The sequence below is a fragment of the Stylophora pistillata genome, chromosome 5 (genome assembly GCF_964205215.1).
Source record: "Stylophora pistillata chromosome 5, jaStyPist1.2, whole genome shotgun sequence".
Taxonomy (NCBI): domain Eukaryota; kingdom Metazoa; phylum Cnidaria; class Anthozoa; order Scleractinia; family Pocilloporidae; genus Stylophora; species Stylophora pistillata.
In genome coordinates, this window is record NC_142523.1 from 13,759,392 (window position 1) to 13,784,704 (window position 25,313).

Genomic DNA, 25,313 nt, shown 5'->3' on the forward strand with positions numbered 1-25,313 from the left:
AGCGCTGCACTAGTATCGCAGAGGTCAGTGGTTCGAATCCCGTACAGGCCTGATTTTTTTCAGGCCTGATTTTCGCTATTGCATAAATAGCGCTATCTACTGCGAAGGATCGTGCATCATACGTAAGAAACCGGATGTTACAATGTAAAGATATTATATTATGGTGTAATGGCTCAAACACTATAATGACTAAGCAAATAAAAAGTCTTGAATTGCATTATTCAATGATCCAGTTTTAATAAAAACATATATGGGACAAACATCATCGCTCTGTAATAAAGTCGTACACTGTCTGAAAATGATGATATCAAGTTACTTTTGAAACCTTTGATTGCTAGATTTCCTGATTTCAATTGTTAACTGATGCAAATAGCTATGTTGATCATACGAAATAGTGCCTCTGAGTTATAATTTAGTATTCCATTAAGATACAGACAAAGGGATTCATTTTCACGTGATGGTTGGTTAGCTCAGGATGTTGAAGTCCTTTATAGTACTATTTTTGCTTCAGTAAGCTTGCCTATTCATTTTTGAATGATTTCTAAGTAATGTCAGAAATAACCAAGCTTAAGTGGTTGTCAGCATCATCCACAGAAAAGACCGTTTGAGACACGTAGGTTAGCCGCTTAGCCATGTTGTCTGAAATAAAATTTTCTGCTAGAAAAAACCCGTTGTTTATGAACAGTATTTTGAGTTTCAATTCTGCAAAGCTATGTTAATATGATGTTCATACCAAATCATTGCCTTCTTGTCCTACGAAATAGTGCCTCTGAGTTATAATTTAGTATCCATTAAGATGCAGACAAAGGGATTCATTTTCGTGTGACAGTTGGCAAGCTCCGGAGGTTAAAGTCCTTTATAGTACTATTTTTGCTTCAGTAAGCTTGCCTATTCATTTTTGAATGACTTCTAAGTAATGTCATAAAGAAACAAGTGTTTGTTAGCATCATCCGCTCAAAATACAGCCTCAGGCACATAAATCGGCTTCTTAGCTATGTTCGGCTGAGTTGAAATTAATTATGCGAAAAAAAAACCTTGTAATGAACAACATTTCGGGTTTCATTTTTGTAGACAAATATTAATACGAAATATATTTCAGTGATGCTCTCTGGTCACTGAGCAGTGAGCAGTGAAGGGTAACAGAGTGTGATCTCAGTGTGCACGGTAGTCAAGAATTACTAAATCGCTTAAAACTACCACAGAGCAAAACAGCCATACTTTGAGAGAATAACACTATTAACACGGGGGTGAACTGAGGCGTCCTCTTGGAAGAAAGACGAACAGAGCTTTCTTTCTACAAATACTCGACAAGCATCACTTGTTTTTCGTATAGACGAATGCAGACAATGACTCTACTTTTCCTTGATCAATGAAGTATAAAAATATCGCTTCATGTTGACCTTAAAAAAACAGCACGCCCATTCTGTGTTGTGCGTCATGAATCGTGTAAAATTAGCGCCGATAAACAGGGCTAAATCTTAATAGGAACTCGAAATTTCCTAAATAAAATTTGCGAGCTTGCTGATTTGCGTACTTAGATGAAGTACTAGCAAAAAAAACCCCAAAAAATTTTACAAATGATGCAAACAGTATAACGAGTTATGCTAGACTAGGCGTAATGCTAATAATAGTGAGAACTAATCCATTACGACTCAGACAAAGGGATTCGTTTTCAGATGACAGTTGGTTAGCTTCGGACGTTGAAGTTGTTTTTTGCGTTTTTTCTGCTTCAACAAGCTTGCCTATTCAATTCGTCAATTCGGAATGACATCTAAGTAATGTCAGAAAGAAACAAGTGCGTGTTAGCACCATCAGCTCAAAAGAGAGGCACGTCGGTTGGCATCTTAGCCATGTTAGTTGTGTCAAAATTACTTTTTCAAAAGTCCTTAAGCATGAACAACATTTTGGGTTTAATTCTGCGGAGCTACGTAATTAGTATACTCAGGGAAACAGAAGCTTTTTGATCCTTGTGCAGTGGGGGGTGACAGTACGTGATCTTACAAAAATTTCAGACGCTTGTAAGCAAAAAAACACTCAACAAAACTTTTGTCTTTATCTCGCTTCAAGCGTTCTCCCACGGTGGAATTTACATGACAGACTCTTGTTTATGCAATTAAAATCCCTTTAAAAGGCTGTCCAATTTCTTTCTTGATCACAAGTTGCTCAGTAGTGTTCGAGCTACCTAGCAGAACTCAAGCAGCTACCATAATCTTGTGACAAGTTGTACAAAGTAGGTTTTATCCTTTATTCTGTACCTTACATTCTCTTTTTGCTCAAGAAAATAGCCGAAGCTGATTTTTCGATGGCCGGCAGGTAGTTTCTCAAACAGGTTGTTGCTTTGTTCGAAGAGTAGTGCACTTTTCTTTGGCGAAACTTTATCCAAGGCCTATGCGATACCTAATTTCTCAGTTAGACTCTCTGACTGGGTTCTTTTCGACGATAGCTGTTAGCTTGTTATTATATTTGTTCGCCTGGCTTATCCTTGAGTGAAAAGAAACATATTTTTAGGCCTTCGGGCATAGAGCTGAAGAAGAGGGAGGGGTGGGTGGATGACATCGTTCGTGCCTCGATCTTTTCTACCATCCAGATACTTGCACAAAGCTGGTCTGCACAAGTCAAGCCTTAATCTTTTTAGCCGAATCCAATCGAATTTTGCAGTAGTCTTTTCTCGTAGCTGATATTTTGTGTCAATGATACAAATCTCCTCCAATCCTTCATACTGAATCTTCTTATCTTCTTTCAAGCATCCAAGACGGTAAAACGGAAACATCAATGAAGATCTCTATAGTTTTAGCGTTTGCTTTTGCGGCTCTTTGTGTTTTTGAATGCTGTGTTTCAGGTACGAGTTTGATGATTTTTGAGGATATCGCATGGATTTCATGGAGAATTGAAGGGGGGTCAGTCATCGCTAACAGATTATAAAAGGGGGGGGGGCTACAGAAAAGGACTTTGAATAAATAAGGATCATCAGAATATTACAGAGCCTTAAAGAATCAGGTAAACGACCTGAATCCCCTCCCCCCCCTCCCTAAATAATAGAATTCGTCATAAGTGTTAGAGCTCTGTTTGGGAATCTAGCTTTTGCAGAACACAATTTGCAACCTTATCAGCATGTCTCAGCTCAGTCGCACGACCCCACAAGTTGCATAGCTTCAATACTTATCGTGTTTAAATAAAGGATTTTACTCTACTTTTTACATGGAATTTTTTCTTCTAAAACTCTCACTTATTTTTTAGCCGCACACTTCAAGTCTCGGGAGGATCCAAGAGATGCTGAATATAACAGACAATTTATGCGTAAGTCTCTTTAAAATTATTTTTCATTCGTAGTTGAATACATGTTCCTCATTTGATTCCAAAAGTCGCCTTTGGAATTAATTGCAGATCATCTGGCATTTCATAAATCGGATCGCTTGGTTAGAAAAGCTATAACCATGACATACACTCGTACGTAACACTCCCTTACGATGCAAATACTCTCACCTCTCAGATAAAGTAATTGATGCGATGGAAGACGCTTCTAGCCTACCCACACAGAAAATGAATTAAGAAAGATGTTTTTCATCTTGTTACGGGCGTCAGACAAAGAAAAAATTCCATGTCCCTATGATGGATCGAACTCCAGACCTTCGGATTCATGCTCGCAGATGCTCGTATAGTTATATTCTGATTGCTCTTAAATACGAGTTTGAATACAGCGCACTTTGCAATTTTAATTTTGTTTCAAGTCTTTGATTAGCGTGGAGCAGAAATTATTAAAATTATCTATTTGCTCTTCAACTGGCTACATTTGGGAAAATTATTTAAATCTTTTGTTTTTTGGTCGGGTACCAACACTCTTACGAGGAATTATTTTAGCTGCTTACTCGCCCATAAAGTTTTATTTTGCGATAGGTATTTCACTCGTTTAGCAAAAATCAATGAAGCATGATATGCATCTAAAAGTAATAGTGCTCAGTTGAGAACAGCCTCTCGCCTCATATTGGTGACAAGACTTATCTTGTTAATTTTTAATTTGCTGAGAATTCACGAGTCTTCTAATAGAAAAACATTGTTTCTAATTATGTCTGCAAGTCTTGTATCATTGTGGAGCGAAGGTAATTGAATTGTTAATTTGTCTCTGGCTTGTGCAGATGGGGGGGGGGGGAAGGGGAGAGGGGAGACAATGGTGAGAGGTACTTTTGCCCTTCTGCCTCGCGACCTTCATTTTCTTCATTATATTGTTCCCCTCACCAGTTCATTAAAACGGATCAGAAACCTGGCTATAACCTGCAAGCTGTGGCAAAACGTATCATTCTCGAACATTATCTGACCTTGCATTTTTTGGGGGAGGGCGGGGAAAGGAAGATGAAGTAATTGGCTCAAGACATATCGATGAACAATATTATAGGACCATATAAATATATGTCATTCACCAGCTGGGAGGTCTGTACTGGGAAAAACTGTGCCCGCGGTCTTGGGTAGGCCAAAAGAACCCCAAGGATTTAGCGCTATAATTACGAGTTTAATTCTGGGAAAATCCTCGATAAACTTGACAATTTTTAGCGAATGGATGATATAGAAAACAGATGTTATTCAAATTAAAGGGAAAGCTTTAACCAAAACATTTTATTTGTGAAGGTAACCGAAAGGCTTCCGAACAAACTTTGAAACATTTTTGGATAAGTGACTGTCACCATGTGACACCTGTCAATTGAAGAGGAAAAAAAGCGCATGTACGCTTTTAAATAAACAACAGTACTAGTATGACGAACACACACGACGATCTTCTCGTAAAAAAAAAAAAAACTCTCAGAGATCTTACGGAAAGTATTGTTTAATTCCAACGACGAATAATCTTCGAAAATTTACTTATATTCCGTTTTAAAATATCAAGGAAAGTCAAATTGTAAGCGAATACAAATGTGTGTTTTGGAGATGTCAGTCGGCATGTTTGTTTTCTGCAATGGTGTGTGTAAATCTTGTCTTTCGTGACCGCCGTCTTTACTAAAAAAAAACTCTACCCAGCTGGAAAATTGAGATATATTTGTGAAAAATTGCAACGAAGGTTGAGATGTTCTGCAAAGTGACTCAAGCGAAACGGATACTGCCCGCTGTGTGCGGGCCAGATAGGAGAATACCACTTGCTCGCGGAACCAATCACATCCCACGATTTGTAGAATACTTCCCGCTCACGAACTGAGAAAAAAAAATAAAGGTTGTCATTTATCGATATCTGAAAAAAATTCTTTTTCAACCATTTTTTCTCTGAGTTTCATGTATCGTTGAATCCCTATTTCACCTGTATGGCTACAGTCTCATCAGGATCCACGAAAAATACACTGAGAATGAAGGGTTCTGATAGGCTAGGCTTTACCCGTAAGAATAAAGGCTAATAGTTTCGAAAGAAACTGTTTGGGGCTGCGTCGGTGGGAGTAACGAAATAATTTGGATATATCAACAAAGTTGAAATGGTAAATGGTCACAGTAACGATTACAAAAGCTGACGTTTTGAGCGTTAGCCCTTCGTCGGAGCGAATGAGGCCGTAAGAGGCCATAATGCTTGTGGAATTCATCTAAATGCTTAGTTATTTCAGGAACAGTCCATACTACGTGGTTACAATCTAGGATTCGTTTCTATTATGCACTATCAGTTATCACTAGGCAGTCTGTTAGAGATGCTTGCAACGTCAAAGCTCAGGTTTTCAAGGAACTCAACAATTTCTCCGAAATACTGTCAAAAACATGGTACAACCAAATACATCTCTGTTGAGAATTAATTATGTAGATAGAACTTGATCTCCAACGAAACTTGTAAGAACGTTTTGAAAGAAACTCATGGCACTTTATTTATTTCCTTCAGATTTCCCGCGTGAGCCAGAAAAAGATGACTACGGGGATGAAGAAGATGGAGTGATAGAAGACATAGAGGAACCATTTGGTAAGTCTACTGAAAGCCTGGGGCGATAGCGGGCGCGCATACGCTTATGGGATCCTCAAAGTTGCAAAGCTGTAAACCAGAAGGCGGCCAAAAGATCGCATGAATGCGCACGTGCCACCCTAGATTCAGTGTCATTCCTAGAGCTCGAGAAGGTAACTAGTTGTGTATGGTAAGCACCCAGTGACATAGATCACAGGATAAATATATCTGAGCTGAGTTTTTCTGCGAGTTGTGCCGTAACTTGACGAACCCGTAGGGCGAGTCAAAATACAAATAACGAGTAAAATACTCAGCGCTAAGACACACCAAAACATCCAATAAGTTATTTATTATCCAATACGCCAAATTTTTATTTCAGTGCGAACGAACTTCGCGGATATTTATCTAGGGGGAGTGTGTGACAGAAGTATGCGAAGCGGAACGGAATTTTCGCGTTGTCGTGTTGCCATGTTTGTTTTCTTCGATAAAAGATGTTATTATCCAACTACACTCCGTAGAGCATAAATAACGCCTTAGACAAGTACAAATGTCACGCGGTATTTGTACTCCAGAGAACTGGTTAGACAGGTTTTCTCGCATCGTGCATGCGAAGAATTGGATTGAAGTTACGAAAAAAAAATTGCGGACAATTTGAATCATATTTCTGACCACTAATAGTCGGAATGGCTGACAAATAGAGATCCAAGTTTATTAGATGAATCAAACAAAAGAAAACAGTTCGACAACCAGGAAATTTCTTCATTTATTGAACAAAATAGAATCAGGAACACGACAATGCGCCATTTATTTTTGTACCTTCAGTCCAAATCGTCGATTGCGCGAAGCGAGAAAACCTGTCTAACCGGTTCTCTAGAGTACAAGTACCGCGTGATATTTGTACTCTACGGAGTGTACGTTTGTGAATATATGAAATTCATATATTTGAACTAATAATAATAATAATAATAATTTAATATTTATATTGCGCAAATTAACATGTCGATATGATCAAATGCGCATCACAACACTGTTCGGGGGACTTTGGCCAGACTGCATCAGCAGTTTACAAACAATCGAAGGAAACTTATTTGAAGATGCCCCCTCCCCCCAATTCCCAGTAAACAGGCCAGACCACATCACAGTAATCTCGTGAGTGGGTTCTTTAACGTCCCCTGCCTAACCAAATTATCTAATTAATAGATGCAGGAGACGGGACCTACGGTTTATTCGTCCTTACCCGAGAAGACTAGAATGTCTATCTATTTCTTATTAAAGAAAGGTAGCGCATTCTCCTTAGTTATTTTAAGACCTTGAGTGTTGGTCCGGCCGGGGCTCGAACGATCGACCTCGACCTCCCGCACAACAGTCCAGCGCTCTAACCAATTGAGCTAACCGGGAGACGGAACTGAGGTTGAAGAACGAGTATGAGAACGATCTTCGCAGTAACGAACACTACTTAAGCAGTACTGAAAAGGAGGCCTGAAAAAAATTCAGGCCTGTACGGAATTCGAACCCATGACCTCTGTGATACCGGTGCAGTGCTCTACCGACTGAGCCAACAAGCCAACTTAACATGGAGAAACACTTAGCTGAAAGCTAGTTTACAGGTTTTCCACCAAACAACTAATTCAAAATGAAAATAACATTATTAAGAATCCCATCTGGCCAAAAGCAAACCAGTTGGCTATTTACAAGGATGACCGAGGATTTGAACTCGGAGCTACCGTGAAACAAATCCAGGTAGTGGCCAAGGCGGGACTCGAACCCAGGAGCGGCGGATTGCGAGTCCGACACGCTGACCACTCGGCCACACTGTCTTTGCTTGTGGTTAGTCCGGCTGTTTGTTATCATTCTTTTTTTTAATTTCTAATCTTTTGGTTTGGTTTTCATTTAATTATTGCTCGCTTTCTTCTTAGACATACCCATAGGAGATCTCGAAAATTCAAGGGAATTTCCCAAGCAGAATTTCCAAATTTCTGACAAAGGTAAGTGGAGCAATGAGCAAGACATTTTGTAGACATTAGAGTAATCTCGCCAAAATTGCCTCTTGTGATTTGAAATTAGTAACAACTAAAGAAACTTTGCCAGGTAATAGACATAAGTGTAAAAGTCGAGGGATTTAGGTTTTATTTAATTTTTGTGTGGCCAGAGTGTGTAGCCACATTATGGCACGATCTGATTAATTTATTTGTGCACGAGAGTCAAGCACCTGTCACATGGTCTATTGTCGGACTGAATACTAGTCTAAGTCAGCCATCTTGGTTATAAGCGTGGTCTTGAGTAATTTTTTTCTGGTGATCGTATCTCGAGTTTGTGCCCCTCACACAAACCAACACACCTAGATAATTCGGTTATATCAACTAAGTTGAAATTGTAAATTGGCCACCGTAACGAGTAAAAAAGGTGGCGTTTCGAGCGTTAGCCGCATTCGCTCTGACAAAGGGCTAACGCTCGAAACGTCACCTTTTTTACTCGTTACGGTGGCCAATTTACAATTTCAACTTAGTTGATATAACCAAATTATGTTGTTACCACCACCGACGCAGCACCACAGTTTCTTTAGAAACTTTCAGCCTTTATTCAACATACCTAGACCCGGCTTGTGTTATAACTGCAGCTTGTGCAAGAGCTTTTACGCTCTTAAAAGACAACATTCAACTGCTTGAATCTCCGGTACGGGTTGTGCTACATTGAAAAGAGTCATTAAACTTTCGCAAGCCAACGACTGTCGGTTGGATCTATTGGTGCGGGTTGCAACACTGAGTGTCTGAAAGCGTTTTAAAGTGTTTGAAAGTATCTGAAGCCTCCTGGAAGTGCCATAAAGCGAAATAAGCAGTATATTAGTTGCATTCTCCTTGCACTGTTGAGAATTCATGGAGGCATATTTCAGAACGACAAAATTAAGTATAGGAATCTCGATATTGAACAATACCGGTCAAGGATTGGCACTCATGACAATTTCGTGAAAACAAAGGATATCTTATCACGCTTTAAGGATCATTTTTGGAGTTTAATGCTTTTGATGTTCTATTTAAATGTATGATTTTACTTGCCGGTATTGAAACAAGTCGTTGGACAACACAAAATGTGGAATGATGTGATGTTTTGGTTTTCACAAATCTTTAATTTTTTTTTTTCAATTTAATCTTTAATTTTTCAATTTATTTATTTGTTAGCAATACAATATTATCACAGTCCTAGGTGACCCGCAATTAGCAAGCTATTCTAGGCGGGCCACCCTTCTAAAACAAGTGCTGTCTCTGCTAATGATCACATACCGATACAATTAAACAAAGATAATCATTAAATAAAAATACAATTGTTAAATAAAATAAAATAAAATTAAGTCCGTTGAATAATTAAATAATCAATTGCAAAGTTATCAAGATATATAATACAATTGAACAAGACTTAAACGAAGAGTTACTTTATCAAGAGATATTTACAAATTTCTGAGCAGCGTATATCAACATTCATCTCCTCATTTTCCAAAAGTTTTAACAGGCGATTTTTAAGTTCACACTTAAACGGGGTTCTGTTTTTAATACGAAGTTCTTTTGGGATGCTATTCCACAATCTTACACCTATTCTAGCAAAAGAAAATAAAAGTTGGTTAGTTCTAGACGCTTTAACGTATAGATTAGCCGTTGCTGAGAATCTTGTGAAATGGTGATGAACCTGCTCGGAGTGGAGAAAGAGCATAGAAATATTAGACGGGGCACGGTGATTATCAATGTCATGCATCAAAGTGGAAACCAAATGAGAATAGAGCATAGTTATTGGTAAGATTCTGGAGTTAACAAATAGCGGGGCACTATGAGTTTTGCTATCCGCAAAATACATTAGTCGTAGAGCACGTTTTTGTAAAATGAGAACCTTATTTAAATGAGTGTTAGCAGCTTGTCCCCAGGCAATAAGACCATAAGAGATATAGGGTTCAATTAAGGAGCGGTAGATGTTAAGAAGTGTGGCAAATGGGACAAGATGTCTTAACCTGGCAATTATACCAATTCCTTTACTAACTTTAGATGAGATATAATCAATATGATACTTCCAAGAGAGGTTATTATCTATCAGAATTCCTAAATATTTCACAAAAGTTTTTTGTTCTAGAGATACACTTTTTTTAAGATCGTTATTATAAATTTTCAAGTGAACTATGTAGTCCAATTTGCGTTGGTAAGGATGGAAAATAACAAAGTTAGATTTACTAGTGTTAAGAGAAAGTTAAAATCATTTTCTACAAAGCCTATATTCCATAGCTTATAAGAGCCTAGCAGTTTAATGTTACAACTGAAATGTGATTAGTACTATGTTTTCCAAGTAATGTCCAGAATTATTCAGATCTTCACATTTCATGACTTTTTGTAAGCTTGGCAGTCTTCTAGACACTCTTCATAATGGTTCAGATAAACATTGATATTTAAACTTGGTAGCAATTAGTATTAGGCCTTTATTTGGTAGACTACAACTCCTTTACAGTTACTGGTTTGGTTGTGGTTAATTCATCACAATATTGATATACATGAAAATTACACTCTTGATTGGCTGAAATCAGCTAGGTGCCTTTTTCATGTATCACCAGTGCAAAACTCGATTACCAATATAAACTAGGCTCAGCAACAATAGATTACACTAGAAACTAATCAGATTTACACGAAGTTGGTTGTGCTGATTAATACACATGGTAGCTGATCAAAATAAACAAAAGCTTGGATATTTTTATGTACTGATGACCACTAACAAAATTGCAAGGTTTCAGCTAAAAGACAAATTTTGATAGTATGTTAAGTTGACCATTTACGTGATGATGTTAAGTACACCTATTCATTTCATGTCTCCACATAGCTAAAATCTGAGAAACACACTGGCATGAAATTACAATTTCAATAATAAGAAAACTTGAAAAATTCTATTACTTTTAATCATATGATACCATCATTGATTTCATTTGCCTGTACATTGAACTCTGTTAGGTTTAAGTTATGTCTCTGATTACTGGCTTCTAGTGTAGATTACATCATTTCCCTAATTTTCCGGCCCTTTTCTGCAAAGTTTTGTTCTCGTGTTCTGGTACACAAAATGCCAAAAATATTCATATGAAATGCTTCCCTAGACTTAATTTTACCTCACTTTCCTAGGCAAAGACAATTAACCCACAAACTTCAGAACTCAATTCTGCTTTGTTGCGTAAAAAAAATCATAACTGAATCTATCAGGCCTTATGGGAGATGATGCTGATGTTTTTTTAAGTTCCTAAAATCCTCAAGTTAAATATACATGTGCCATCTTTGTTGTCAAAATGAGACCTCCATAACAAAGTTTGGCCATTAACCCTCAACTTAAAAAATGAACGTTTCAGGACTATTGTAAGCCAGTTATCTTGTTTTATTGATAAACAAGAACAACATTAAAAACTATCTAACCGTAATGAGATATTGGCACTTCTAAAAGAAACTCAATAAAACTCCAGACACCAAAAAGAAGCTCAATTTCGTAAGCGACACACGTACGCATTGCGGACCTTAATATTTTTTATTATTATTTTTTTAAAGCGATTCTCTTCTTATCTGTTACTAGAGGATTGGTTCCAACACAATCTCAAAAAAAAAGCTCACGGACAATTTTTTAATGAAATGGTCCTCCTTTCAGACATTCTGTACGCAAACTACTAAGTAGGGAAATAACACGAAATGGCGAATACGCATTCTTTTACCATTAGGATTAGGTGTGTTTTTATCCCCGTTTCAAACTTTTGATATTTGGGCGTTGTGATCTGTTTTTCTCTCCTTGTCAAGTCGAAGGGAATAGCTTAAGGCTTTAACCATGAACTGTTGATTCGAAATACCCAAATCACCTCTATCAGTGCTCTGCTGCGACTATAATTTTTATTGTGGGGAAAAGACCGAGTAACACTGGAGAATATTATTGTCATTAGCTCTCATTAAACTCGTTCATGGGTGATTAGGGCACAGTAGAATGACTACTACAGCTAGAACAAGTGGCAAGTCTCTGCATGCTGTACTATTGATTGAGTTTTTTTATACCTTTCATTTATATCTCCCTCTTACCCATTAGGGTTTCAAAATGGTCACTAATATCAGGCAACAGTGTTTGGTAGAGAGGGGGGAGTGTGTGGGGGGATTTTTAAGTAACGTAGTAGAATTAATTACAATATTTCTTTTTTACAGTCAAACCTGTTGTAAGCGATCACCCACGGGGAATGTAGGGGTGACCACTTAATACAGGTTGTTCGCTTATTACCAGTTATAAGGAACGATGTAAAACGCCATGTTTTGCCTTAATTGAACAATTGATTTACATAAAAACGCTCAAAAATACTACTAATAATGATTTTTGGAGATAAACATGGATTAAATTGTACTTGAAAGATTATTTTCAGTTTTATTTGAGTGGTTGCGTTTCAAATAACCATTGGAGATAGGTGGAAAACAATACAAACAGGCCGTTGGGACTTTGTAAAGGATGACCACAACCGCTTTATGGGGCTGACCGCTAAAAAGTTCAAATTACAGCAATAAAGAGGAACAACTCGGGACTTCAACAATCGACGGCTTAATACAGGGTGACTGCTTAATAAGTTGCTGCTTACTCCAGGTTCCACTGTATTATGTCGAGTGCAGGGTTGTCGACCCCTTAGTAAGGAGAGGCGTGTAATAATTTTTGCCCCTTTTGTAAGTATTGGATTTTCCAATGGGAGCGTAGCTGGTAAATTGTCCCCCCCCCCCCCCCCCACCATCATATTGTAGTTAGAAATATATTTGTTATAACCTTTCTGATACCTGACTGTCTATGAATTCTATTTCTTTATTGAAGATCCTCATACATGATAAAATTTTTCCTCAGACAAAACTAAAGACGTCTCCGAGAACTCCAGAGTGTTTTCCCAAATAGATTCCAAGACTTCTGGAAAAAGTGAGTAAATTCCTGAACAGAAAATCTACTTGACAATGAGTAGCTTCCCATCTTAGCTTTCTCAGGGTTATTTCAGTTACTTACAGCAATGAAAGATGTCTTCTAACTAGACATGGTTGGGGGAGACGGAGGCCATGGTTGTGCAAGCAAACTAAGCGTTGACTTTGTCCTTCACTCCAAAGTTTCGAAAAAGACTCTACGTGCAATAGATTTCAACAATGTGGACATCAGTTGGCGGTTCAGTTTTCCCAACTTAGCAGTACTCAACCGATCAAGCTGAAAAAGTAGCCGCGTTTTAAGCCGGGTTAAAAATGCTTGAAATGGTTCATCAACCAAGTCACTCGAGAATAGTTCGCTCTAAGAAGGACAACAAACTAAAGTGAAAGTGCATGATCTCAGTAGGATGCGACTTTAGATTGACAACAAGTCATGTATCTAGTTCTTAAACTTCCAAATTGTTGACCTGCCTCTTTTCCACGCACTCCCACTCCACATCCGTCCAAAGTGGAATATAAAGTGGGAGATATGAGTCGATATACCCCTATTACTGACCGAATATTCCCTGAGGCACAACTAATAGTTACAGCTTCCTGCCACCAATTTAATATTCCAAAGCTAACTCTCTTATTTCAATTCATTCTTTCTATTTAGACGGGCTGAACGAGGTACGAGACAAGGCAGGGAACCTTCACGAGACTGGGGAAGACCGGTATGTGGATTGGGAAGGCACAATATCAGAAATGAGGAAACTCTCAACTGAGAATACGGAAACTCTCAACTGTGAATACGGAAATCCAACGTGTGAATGCCATGAAAATAAAAGTGTATGTATTTTCAACCTCGAGATCGACGAAATTCGAACCTTCACCAGCTATCAAAAGTTATCAGTGGATGAACCTACAGGAATAGCGATGCGAGGATCCCAAGGAGTAATTTATTATTTTGAAGACGATGGGTCACTTACACCGCTCCAGGATAACAGAACATGTTCAATACAGAAGAGCACCAATTGCACTCATCCTCAGTTTGTAGATGGCAAAACGTACCGCATGGCAATAGCCGTCAATGGACAAATTCCTGGACCTACCTTAATAGTTCATGAAGGTCAAAGGGTCATTATTCATGTTCATAACAATCTCACCACTGAAGGTGTTTCAATTCACTGGCATGGGATGCATCAGAAAGGAACACCTTGGATGGATGGTGTAGGGCAAGTCACTCAATGTCAGATAGGACCTTCATCGAGCTTTTCATACAATTACACCGCTCGACCTTCTGGAACGTTTTGGTACCACTCTCACAGTGGTGCTCAAAGAACAGATGGCTTCTATGGTGCACTTATAGTCAAAGAAAATAAAACAAGGTTGGAGGAAATCCAAACTGAACTAAATATTACTTTTAAAGACTATCCACATCAACACACCTTAACGCTTTTAGACTGGCAACATGAGGCATCCCTGGACCTGTTCACACAGACCCAGGCAGCCTTGGGATTTTATCCAGACAAGCCCCATGGCGAAGTACCTACTCGAGCAGATCAAAAGTATAGTGGTACACGTAGTTTTGACAATGGGGGGGCTGGGCCTATGCCGTACTTTTCTGGAATCATAAATGGCAAAGGCAGACATGATGACGTTAAATACAATAAAACAAGACTGAGTATATTCACTGTTAAGTCCGGAGAGAGATATCGCTTTCGGCTTATTGGAGCCCAAGGGCTTTATTCTTACAGCTTCTCCATTGATGGCCATAAGCTGACTGTGGTCAACACTGACGGCTACTGGACTAAACCCGTAAAAGATGTTGATTACATCATGATCCATCCTGGAGAGAGATATGACTTTTTACTCAGTGCAAATGACGAACTAAATCTTACAGACTACTGGATGCGTGCAGAGACTATGGAAATTAATCAAACTAGGAGTGGGCCACCTTACCAGTCATTAGGACATGTGGCAGAGGCTATTTTGCACTACGAACAGGATGACAACGGTTGGGATCCGGATGATAATGTACCTTCGAGTGAATATGAAAAAATAAAAAACAGATCTCGTCGCAGAGAGTGCACCCAGGAGAATAAATGCAGAGCTGTGAACTGCCCTTTTAAGAACTTTCATGATTCATATAACATTAGTTGTACTAATGTACACGACCTGCGTTTACTCGAACCCACTCCACCTGAGGAGCTTCCAGATGCAAACCCCACCAAAGGATGCACAAATTGCAGCCATTTCGTCAACTTTCATTTTGAAGGCCAATCCGATACTAGTTCAGTGAATGGGCGCAATTTTATTCTTCCCTCCTTTCCACCTCAAACCCAATATGACGATTTTAAAACATATGACACAATCTGCAACCGTACGGCTGACTGCAATCCATCAACACTCGAGTGCTCATGTGTCCATGTGATCGACATTCCCTATAACAAAACTATTCAAATGGTGTTCTCATCAATTGGTGCTACCCCCAGTGCTCATCCAATTCATCTCCATGGCCATACGTTTCATGTTGTTGCCGTTGGATATCCAGAGTATAACGACACCACTGGTTTTGTTCAAACCCCAAATAGTGATATATTCTGCGATGATATCGGCTGTACTAAAGAAGGGTGTGTGAACAGCAGTTGCACCAGACCAAGATGGAAGATAGAGAAAACGTTTCCAATTTCTAACCACACGATCAGAAAAGACACAGTTATGGTCCCTGCAGGAGGCTACGTTGTCATCAATTTTCTTTCTGATAATCCAGGCCAGTGGTTTCTTCACTGTCACAAGGAATTGCACCAACTTGAGGGAATGGCACTGATTGTAAATGAGGCTTTGGATGAGCAACGCAAATGGCACCCACCTGACGGCATGAACAAGTGTGGAGACTTTATACTACCTAAACTAGGGTAGATCTTAACATTCTCAGAAACTATTAGTCTCAACAAAACTACCACTTGAAAACGATTTTGCAGCAATGCATGTGCTAAGATCCAGAAGTAAGTATTTTGGACTGGAGTGAGTCAAATCGAATACCCGGTAACAAAAAGGAAGTATTTTTTAATCCTTATGCCTGGTTCACACGTGTGATGCAAACGCAAACGCAAGCGCAAATGCAAATGCAAGGATCTAAATGTGTGGACTACCCCAACGCAACTGTAAATACAAAGGCAAGCGTCAAGGAATAAAAGAATGCAAATGAAAATGCAAGCGTCAACGTAAGTAATGACAAATTTTCATTTTCTTTTTAACTTGCAGTTGCGTTTGCTTTCGCTTCCCACAATTGTGAACCGAGGCAAAGCAAACGCAAATGCAAAGGTAGGGTGAGAAAAACTAAGTTCTATCTTTTCCATGCCAACACAGCACGAAAAAAAATATGCAGAGAACGTATGGAAATTTCCTGTAGTTTTCGAAAAACGTTTAGATTATATCAGACTTGAGTGAGAAATTTCAAACACTTAACATCTTGTGCTTAGTATTATTGGTATCCCCAGGCTACCTTTTCAGTAATTTAGCCTTTTTGACGCGTATTCGGTTACCTACAGGATTTTTTTGTGGATCTTTCAATATCCAGAACTGAGCATTTTAGACTAGAGTGGGTCAAATCAAATTCTCGGTAAAAAGAGGGTAGTTGTGTTATTTTTCTTTTTCACCCTCTGCCCCGTCCGGCGCCGCTTGCGCAATCTCAAAGCAGTCGTATTTAGGGCCGGACGGGTTGATGTAAGCCGGTTCGGAGGAAGCCGTCCGGCCCGAATGTATTATTTTGTACGGCGACATCAGTTTTTTGTTCGCAGCTGTTACAAAAAACCACGGACGGCAGTGAAGAAAAAAGAGAAAATAAGTCATCTTTTTTAATGAACTGTGAGTTTCTTGTTGTGACTAAATTTTTTTACCGCAGAATCTTTCTAATACTTTTCCCGCGCATGCCAGTCTGTTACGTTCTATTTTTAAAACAAACTTTTCAAATTTCGTTCATAACGCATGCACCTCGCTACGCTCGGTCCGAACGTCACTACTTAGAGTCCTCCCTCTCAGTCTATATGTATATGGTATCTTTAACAAATGGTAAACACCACAGCGTACACTATTGAGTTATGGATGCACGCGGGAGGTTGCTAAGCACGAAAGAAGCGTAAGAGTCGCTCTCGGCGATAGCCGAGAGCGACTCTAGCTTCTTGAGTGCTTAGCAAACCTCCCAAGTGTATCCATAACTCAATAGTGTACGCTGTGGTGTTTACCATTTGTTTTATAACATAACATTAACATATTGTAGCTAAAGAGTTCCCTTTTATTCAACAAATCTTACGTGACCAGAAAAAAACAAGCGCGCGCGGAAGAATAGTCTTTGCATTTGCTGACGTCAGCAGCGTACACCCATGGGCAAATGGGGGACGCTAAATTGACCAATCAGAGCGCGCGCTTTACTTTGGTTATGTTATAATAAGGCTTTGCCTAATTGTCTCATCGCCCTTTAAATCACCAACTCAGTTTTTGGTGCATTTTGAGATCAAAACTAAGCATTTTAGGCAAGCGTGGAACTAGTGTGTGACTAGTATTAAACTAGACTAGTGTGCGACATTATTTGTCAGCAGTGTTTTTTGTATATATGAACCTAGCTGAGTTATTTCATCATATTTTATGAGTATTTAATCACCTACTTGATCTCTTGTGGATCTTTAAAAATCCAAAGTTAAGTATCTTTAACCCGTGTGAGGCAACTGATTTGAGTAACCAGTAACCCATTAGTAGATTTTGTTCGCAACCGTAAGCTTTCCTGTGGTGTTCTATCTCCTCTTTAGAATCACAATTACTATTATAGCAGGCTCATAAGCTTTTAAGCTTTTGTTAATCAACATCGTATACACCGAATGCAAATATGGCATCCAATTTGAATTGAATTGAATTTGAATTGCGTCCAATTTGAATTCTGGACTCACTAGCCTCGTCTTCACGTGGAAATACAAAAGGATTATCACATGTGTAAGAGGCTAGTCATTCCAGAACAATGGCAACTCAAATTGAACGCCATATTTGCATTCGGTGTATAGATCGAAGAAAATTTCACTTAGAAGCGATAGACTCAGAGACACTCTGGCACTTCATCGGTTAACAAGTTTTTATATCAATTTCTCTAAGTTTTTAACAATAGAATAACTTTTATAGAGAGTCATATGGTCATATGCAGTGTGTGACGAACTAGGGAAATATTTAATTATTATTGAATTAATAAATTTGTTTGATTGATTGGTTTGACTTAATCATTTTTGTATATTTGGGGCGATGTAAGAAACAGAAGCTCAGACTTAGCCCCACCCCTCCCCACCTTTCCTTTATCATTGTTGGGAAGTCAAGTGGAATATGTAATTGACAAGGTTGAAAGCTACTACTATAAATTTGTTGCTTAATGGATTGATTCCAACGTTAAACCATTCTTTTTCTGTTCGGAGCGACGGAGGAAACGCAAACTCACTGACACCCCACCTGTCCTTATCACCGAACAGAGGAGGAAAGCTAGATTTGAAGTTTATGTTTGCCTATTTTTAAAGCAAATGAAAGGTTTAAAATAAATTCAGGGCATGCCAGTGCGAATGAAACCACAACCGCGTATTCTCCTTAAGGACAATTAGAAAGCTTGTTTTCAAAATCCTAATTTTTTTGTTTCCTCTGTTCTCTCTGAGTTCTCAAATGACATCATGCACATAAGCTCTTTGAAAATACTACTCTCTCTCCGTTTGGAGAAGTAAATCATCCCCATTTCTCCCCCTTTCTACGATAACTCATCAACCTTAACGTTGTCAAAAAAGACGAAAAGAATCAAAGTAGATTTCACCATCGACCAAAAATCGATCTGTTCACGTTCCCGTACAGATAATAGAGAGATTTAGCACCGCGTTTACGTGAAACGGCAAACGTCAACTTCCCTTTTCACGTCTCAGGTAAAATAGCGTGAAGCTTGCTGCTTTAGCTTCGTGTGAGCTCCCGTCATAACGAATTTGAAGGCGCCCTCGTATGCCTTAAAAAGAATAGTTTTGGTGACCTTTGTGAAAACAGACCTTTTGCCCTCACAAATAAACGAGGATTGGAAAGGGGGGGGGGGGGTGTCGTGCACGCTTCACCGGAATTAAAATCGATAATTCACGGTTTACGGGAATTAAAACAGACTTTTCACGAATCACGCACAATTCAGCATTTACTTTAATTTTTCACCCATGTACTACACAACTGACGTGTCGACCATTTTGAAATATTGCATGGACATTACATAATTGTTTTTCTCGCTCCATGATACTAAATCTACACTAATTCACAAGTGTATGCCTTAGTCTACACAAACAGAACTGGTTACACTTCATTACTTGCAATTCTTTGGTGTGGTGCGTACGTGCAAGAACCATATCTTTGTCAGTATTGTCAAAGGTAATAATTGCCGTTGTGCAAGTCCAATTTGAGATTATCTTTTATTTAATAGAAAGAAATATAAAGTTAATGATTATCTAGGTATGAAAGACTTGCTGCGTGACATTGATGCAATGTCTTTAATTATCGAAAGATGACGAACCTTGAAGGACCATTCCTCGGTTACTGAACATGGGTCTTTCTTCATCCCACTGCGCCTGGGTATTTATTGCAAAATTTGAATAGCAAACATAACGACTCACAACTACCCTGCATACCTTTGATAGTCCAGTAACACATTCATAAGGTCGTCAAAAACAGGACAAAATAAATGAGCAAATGCAGCTTTTCACGAGAAAGAATCTCCATTCAGAGAGACATTTGTAGATCCGATCGATGTCTATTCGGCCACAGGTAGCCCAAGCTCACTACTAGAAAAGCGGACGTGACTCTTACAGTGTTGCGCAACGTTTTATATTGATAAAGGTTTGTAAGGGATGTTATCGGTTTGCTTTAAAGGAGATAAAAAATGTCTTGTTTTGATGATAAAATGGATTTACCTTATTGCTTTGTTGTTTTCAGTCTTTGTTGATTTCAGTCTTTGTTGATTATCATCGTCTCAGGCCATTTTGAAGCGTTTTTGGCGAGTTAGCGCTATTTTGGTGTTCAACTGCTTTTTTTAGAGTATAAAAAGTTACGAAACACTGTAAGAATCACGTCTAGAAATACGCCAAGATTAGCTTAGCTACCCGCGTGCATGTTACTGTACTTTTATCTCAAAACACAATAAAATGTATGTATGTATGTATGTATGTATGTATGTATGTATGTATGTATCAGTTTCTACGTTGAGTTTTCTTTATCTTTAGCACTGGCATAAAAGAACTTGATAACTTAAAATCCTATCGTTACACCTTTTCCATGGCTATTAAGTTCTTCTCTGTGAGAAAAAAAGGAAATAGAATCTTCCTTACCCTGTAAATGCGAAACAGATTACTCTTATTTGTAATCAGCAAAGCGCGACCGGCAAACATAAGAAAATGGTGGGAAAACAAGGTCACGTGGCCACTCACGGAGTTTATGTTTCACGCTAAAGCGGTGCTAAATCTCTCTGTAAGATTATCATAATTTCGTTTGAATACAAACACAGGTTTTTCCTCCTTAGAACACCCATGTTTTCCAATTTAACGGCGAAAACGTCGTATAAGATTTATTTTTCAATATATGATATGCCATTCAGTTTTATTTTTTGATTTGTAACAATTTCTCAGTTCCCAAACTTACCCGTTGGTTGGATCGCATTCTCTTACAGGCGGCCTAAGCTCTCTTTGAGAACCACACAAGGAACACAATTTGCATATCGATTTATAAGGATTTGTAAGGGATTTTCTACAAGATATCCATAGACATAGTTAAAAGTGAAAATATGAAATAAAAATGGCTTACCTTATTCCATACGTGTGTTGTTTGCTCCTGGTGTCGTTATTTTACCGATTTCACTTTATTTAAGCGGGTTTTTTTTTTTAATCCTAGTTCTCTACCACATAAAGAGAAGACAAGGCCGAACACTTCTGTCCGGACAGCCTGCCGAACGAAGTAAAAAATCCCAAGCTAAAATGTACCCACGGCCACAAATCCACCGCAGAATTCAAGGGCAAAGGTTGACCTTTCATTTCGATTCTCTAGCCACTCAATCTCAGCCCTGCGATCGACGCCAGGCGGCTATTCGTGTCCTCAGTGAAACGCTAAAACATGGTAGACATCCACGTCATTTTAAACACGACACAACGACCGTTGAAATCGGCTTGGTAACCTCGTCATGTTGGCAACCAAGACTCGCGGGGGTACTAGACTTCAACTTGTCAACAAAACTTCTTGTAAAACCCGGGGTCCCCTCAGGTCTAGTACCCCCGCCAGTCGGACAGAAGTGTTCGGTCTTGTCTTCTCTTTATGTGGCAGAGAACCAGGATTAAAAAAAATCCGCTTAATTCAAGTGAAATCGGTAAAATAACGACACCAGGAGCAAACAACACACGTATGGAATAAGGTAAGCCATTTTTATGTAATATTTTCACTTTTAACTATCTCTATAGATATCTTGTAGAAAATCCCATACAAATCCTTATAAATCGATATGCAAATTGTGTTCCTTGCGTGGTTCTCAAAGAGAGCTTGGGCCGCCTGTGGTTCTCTTTGGTTTCGATCAAAATGACTAATTTGCGAAATTCGCAAAGCTCTATATGGCGCGTCATAAAGAGTGCGCAAAAGTCTTATTCCATAATTTACTTATTACGTGTAAGTGCTTACACGCCGTAATAGATTAGACTCTAGATAAGGTTCCATATAGGAGAAAATAGCTTTCAACCGCATGTACCTCGCCATTCACAAACTTCAATGCTGGAGGCAAAGTATTTTGAAAAATTTGTAACTCGGTGAAAACTATATATAGTGCAATCATTTGACCGTTAACGTAATAATGGTAAAAGGTCGATCTTAGATGCATAAAATAAGAATACGGCTTTACCAGCGTTCGACTTTTGTAGCTAAATTATGGAGGTCGGGGGGGATTGGGTGCTTTTGAGGTCACCTTTAAGAATGTCTCGTAAAAAAATCAGACTGGTTCAAAATAAACGTGATATCTGTTCATGGGATATAAGTATCGACTTTCACAGAAGAAAAAAATCATGGAAATTGGTGAAGGTCCGAAATTTGCCTTGTCCGTCCTTAGGAGGACAGCCTCTTAACCTCTAAATATGACTTCCCCGTCTAGGATTTGAATTCTGCATCTTCAGAGATTACTCTGTACAGTATTTCGAAACAAAACTTAAAAAAAGCGAATTGCTGGAAGCAAGCTTTCAGTTATTTATTCATGAATTCGTGGTAATCCGAAGATTAGGTAAATAGCATAATTCTTCTCTGAATGTGTCCCCTTTCTCGAGAGGAAAAAATATATTCATTCCCTGAGACACTTTTAATTTATTAAGGTCATCAGGAAAGTCCAGCTGTATTCTGCCCATCGACGTCTGCTTAAAAAAAATTAAAAAAAGTCAAGCTCGAGTGGCAAGGAATGTTTGCATTGAGTCAACCCGGTGGGAGTCTGCAAGATGATACTGGATTTCTGCATTTTATCTTTTTACTTATATTCTTAGTTTCTAACTTCCTGTTACGTTTATGAACAACAAAACATTGCATCGCTTTTGAAGGTGAAGAAAATATATTTTCTTTGAAAGGTAAAGCTTTTCTTTTTTTCTTTATTGTATTATATTCTTATTAGTTATAAGTGGAGGTCGAATTGACAGTGGAAGAACAAAAAAGTTAATTATAATTACACAAACATTGAACAGATGTTCATTAGATTTCTTAAGTCCAAATTGTTTTGCTCTCACCTAACAGTCACTTTCATATTTCCAACTCATAGATTCAAAATGTTGGGATATGTCCTGACTATTTATGTTACGGCAAGAAGCTCGAATTTTCGTATCAAGAGAAAGTGACATAAACCTCAAGCGCAATCATTTGTAAAGGAATCATCTCCTGTATCAAGAGGAGAAAAATGACTTATTCTCTCTTAAAAAGTAAAAAAATTTTACTCATAAATGGTCATCTGCAAAAGTCCAGCTACCGATGGAAGCGTACACCAAAATTGTTTGCGTGGTTTCGAGTTCACAAATGGTAAATTATATCATGGCGTCAATGGTCATTCGCAAAGAACACGTTTATTGCTGAAATTCATTTGCTTTCATGATTTCACCGCTTTTGTGGTAACTTTTGCAAACGTTTGACAGCTTATAAGAAAAAAAGATTGAGGGTTTGATATCCATTATCCTAGTCTACGATCCCGTACAACGTTTTATTCATTTTCAGTATTTTTTCCATTACCGCCTCATAAGATAATCACATTAGGGACCTTAAGTAGTCAGGACGGCAAAAATAAAGAACACTTTGATAAGGAAATAAATGAAATGAAATTTTTGTCACGTCCTTGTTGTCGTCGCCGTCGTGGGTTCTGTCCTGGTGTACCGGTTCACAAGAGCCAATACAAAAGACCAAACAATACACAATAGCTAACCGATAACTCCTAAACAAAGAAAGAACAATGGTAATTCCCTTGTGAACCGGTACACGAGGACAGAACCCCGTCGTGGTTGCTTCAGATTGTATTCTGCCAATTAACGTATTCTGCCAATTAACGTCTGCCGAGAAGATTTCGTGTAAAATTGTCATTTTCAATTTTAAGCGACAAAATAAAAATGAAAGTCAAGCTCGAGTACAAGGAATGCTCGATTTATTCACTCAAGTTTGAATCTCCGAGATAATACTTTTCTAATAACTTCATGTTTGCTTAATAATGATAGCTGTTGAACGTTGAAAAAAAAAGAATGAATGAAATGATACATCCCTTCCAAAGGTGTACCTTTCAAAAGAGAACAAAATATATTTCCTCTGAGAAGGTGAGAAAGGTTTTTTTTTTTACAATTTTTTTTTTTCATTATTCTTATAAGTCATGAGGGAAATTCGAACTCGCAGCGGAAGACCAAAGTAATTTACGTTGGCAAAGTTTCACAGCCTTGTTCTAAATTGACACTCACCTGCCGTATTCACTCATTCGCAATTACAATAATAATAATAATAATAATAATAATAATAATAATAAAAGGCTAAGTTCTGTTACCTAAGTTTACCATCAAGCAGCGGCTCAAACTGTCAAGCAACAATATACAAGCTCAGGAAAAGAATTTAGGTATATTTGTTGCCAGGGAGATTTTTTTCTCCCTTCGTACGTGGGTCCTCCTTTGTTTTTTTAATTACTCGCTCGCTGTTTAACCATAGCTGATGTGCGTCAACCGATGAGTTATGCTAATGGTGGGAGAGTACAGTCCAATTCGGTCTGCAAATATACAAGTGACAACAAAATCGGACAACCGCACAACAAAGAACACCCCAAATATTTTAAAGTGAATTACCTCTGGAAAGGTAAGGATGTTCTGTTAACGGTTTTATGGAGGGGGAATTTAAATTGAGATGTTCAGTTCATAGTGTACATTAGGCAAGAAAACAATCAAACAAGCGAAAGGGGAAAAATACATTTATTCCCGGTTAGTGACACACAAATGTGATTAAGACAACTAAAATAAAATTAGGCAAGGCTGCTGAAGATTGAAAAATGGGACGGCGAAGGTAGCTCGATATATTTTTCATAAGCTAAGTTTTTTTTAACGAAACAGTACACCACGGCGTGCGAAGAAATTCGCCTTACTTTCCCAAGATTCTGTAAAATTGCCTTAATATTTTTCATTGTTTTAAACAGGAAAAATGCTGCAGGAAATGGAATGTTTCATACTCTTCGCTCTCTTTACCAGTCCGGATTGTGTTTCTCTAAATAACCAGCGTGGAGCAAATAGCATGGCAGGTATGGCTCCTAAGAGTTTACGTTGTTAAGGGTATGTCAAAGTCAGCCCTCCATCCGGTTATGCCGTGTGCGATGAGAAATCACCTCCCAGAGTCTATCTACCACAGAAACGGAATGTTAAAAACAGAAGAAGAAAGGAATAATTTTTGGTTGCCTTGGGTACCACACCCGATTAAGGATCATAATATTTCGACGGCATTTACCTATTTAGCATTTTTTAGTATGACTTTCCCCTAGACTAAATTATTTATCTTCTACACTGTAATTGTTTGATATCAGCCCTCACCTATCGTGAGAGATAGAGCATTAGCTTCGACTATTTCTCGTAAAGGAAAAAAGGTCCGAAGAAATAAACTTTTGTGAAAAGGTAAATGACTGACTAGAAAAAGCTTTCACGTTGAAGGCGAATTGACTGAATGACTCAGTTGCCTCCTATAAATATGAAAAAGCTTGCCACCCGTTCTGCCTTTGAAGAACGAAGGACATAGCCTGCGGATTATATTTTTCATTGGCTTCTTTATTCCTTCTTCCTCCCTCAGATGATTGTCGCGTGATTGAATTCAAAGAAGGAACAAAAAACAAGATCTTAAAAAATTACGTTATTAGGACAGACCAAGTGCAAGACAAGGATATCTGTGAGTTGAGATGCTATCTTGAACCACAATGCGTGTCTTACAACTACGGTCCG

General features: G+C 38.4%; 1 protein-coding gene and 1 long non-coding RNA gene across 3 annotated transcripts; both read left to right on the forward strand.

Annotated features, from left to right (window-relative positions):
* Positions 1–2,102: 2,102 nt before the first annotated feature.
* LOC148730385 (uncharacterized) lies at positions 2,103–18,063 on the forward strand. 2 transcript variants are annotated; one of them, XM_088761040.1, is made up of 7 exons: positions 2,103–2,230; positions 2,745–2,839; positions 3,238–3,297; positions 5,843–5,920; positions 7,816–7,884; positions 12,767–12,835; positions 13,487–18,063. In XM_088761040.1, exons 2-7 carry the CDS (start codon positions 2,773–2,775, stop codon positions 15,730–15,732), a joined length of 2,589 nt encoding a protein of 862 aa, XP_088617166.1. In that variant the 5' UTR covers positions 2,103–2,230; positions 2,745–2,772; the 3' UTR covers positions 15,733–18,063. The 2 variants fall into 2 exon arrangements, with proteins under 2 accessions (XP_088617166.1, XP_088617167.1); XM_088761041.1 differs by lacking the exon at positions 7,816–7,884.
* Positions 18,064–22,181: 4,118 nt separating this feature from the next.
* On the forward strand, positions 22,182–24,611 carry LOC148730386 (uncharacterized). The gene is made up of 3 exons (XR_016000911.1): positions 22,182–22,445; positions 24,046–24,189; positions 24,524–24,611. It is a non-coding gene; the product is annotated as an uncharacterized LOC148730386 (long non-coding RNA).
* Positions 24,612–25,313: the final 702 nt, after the last annotated feature.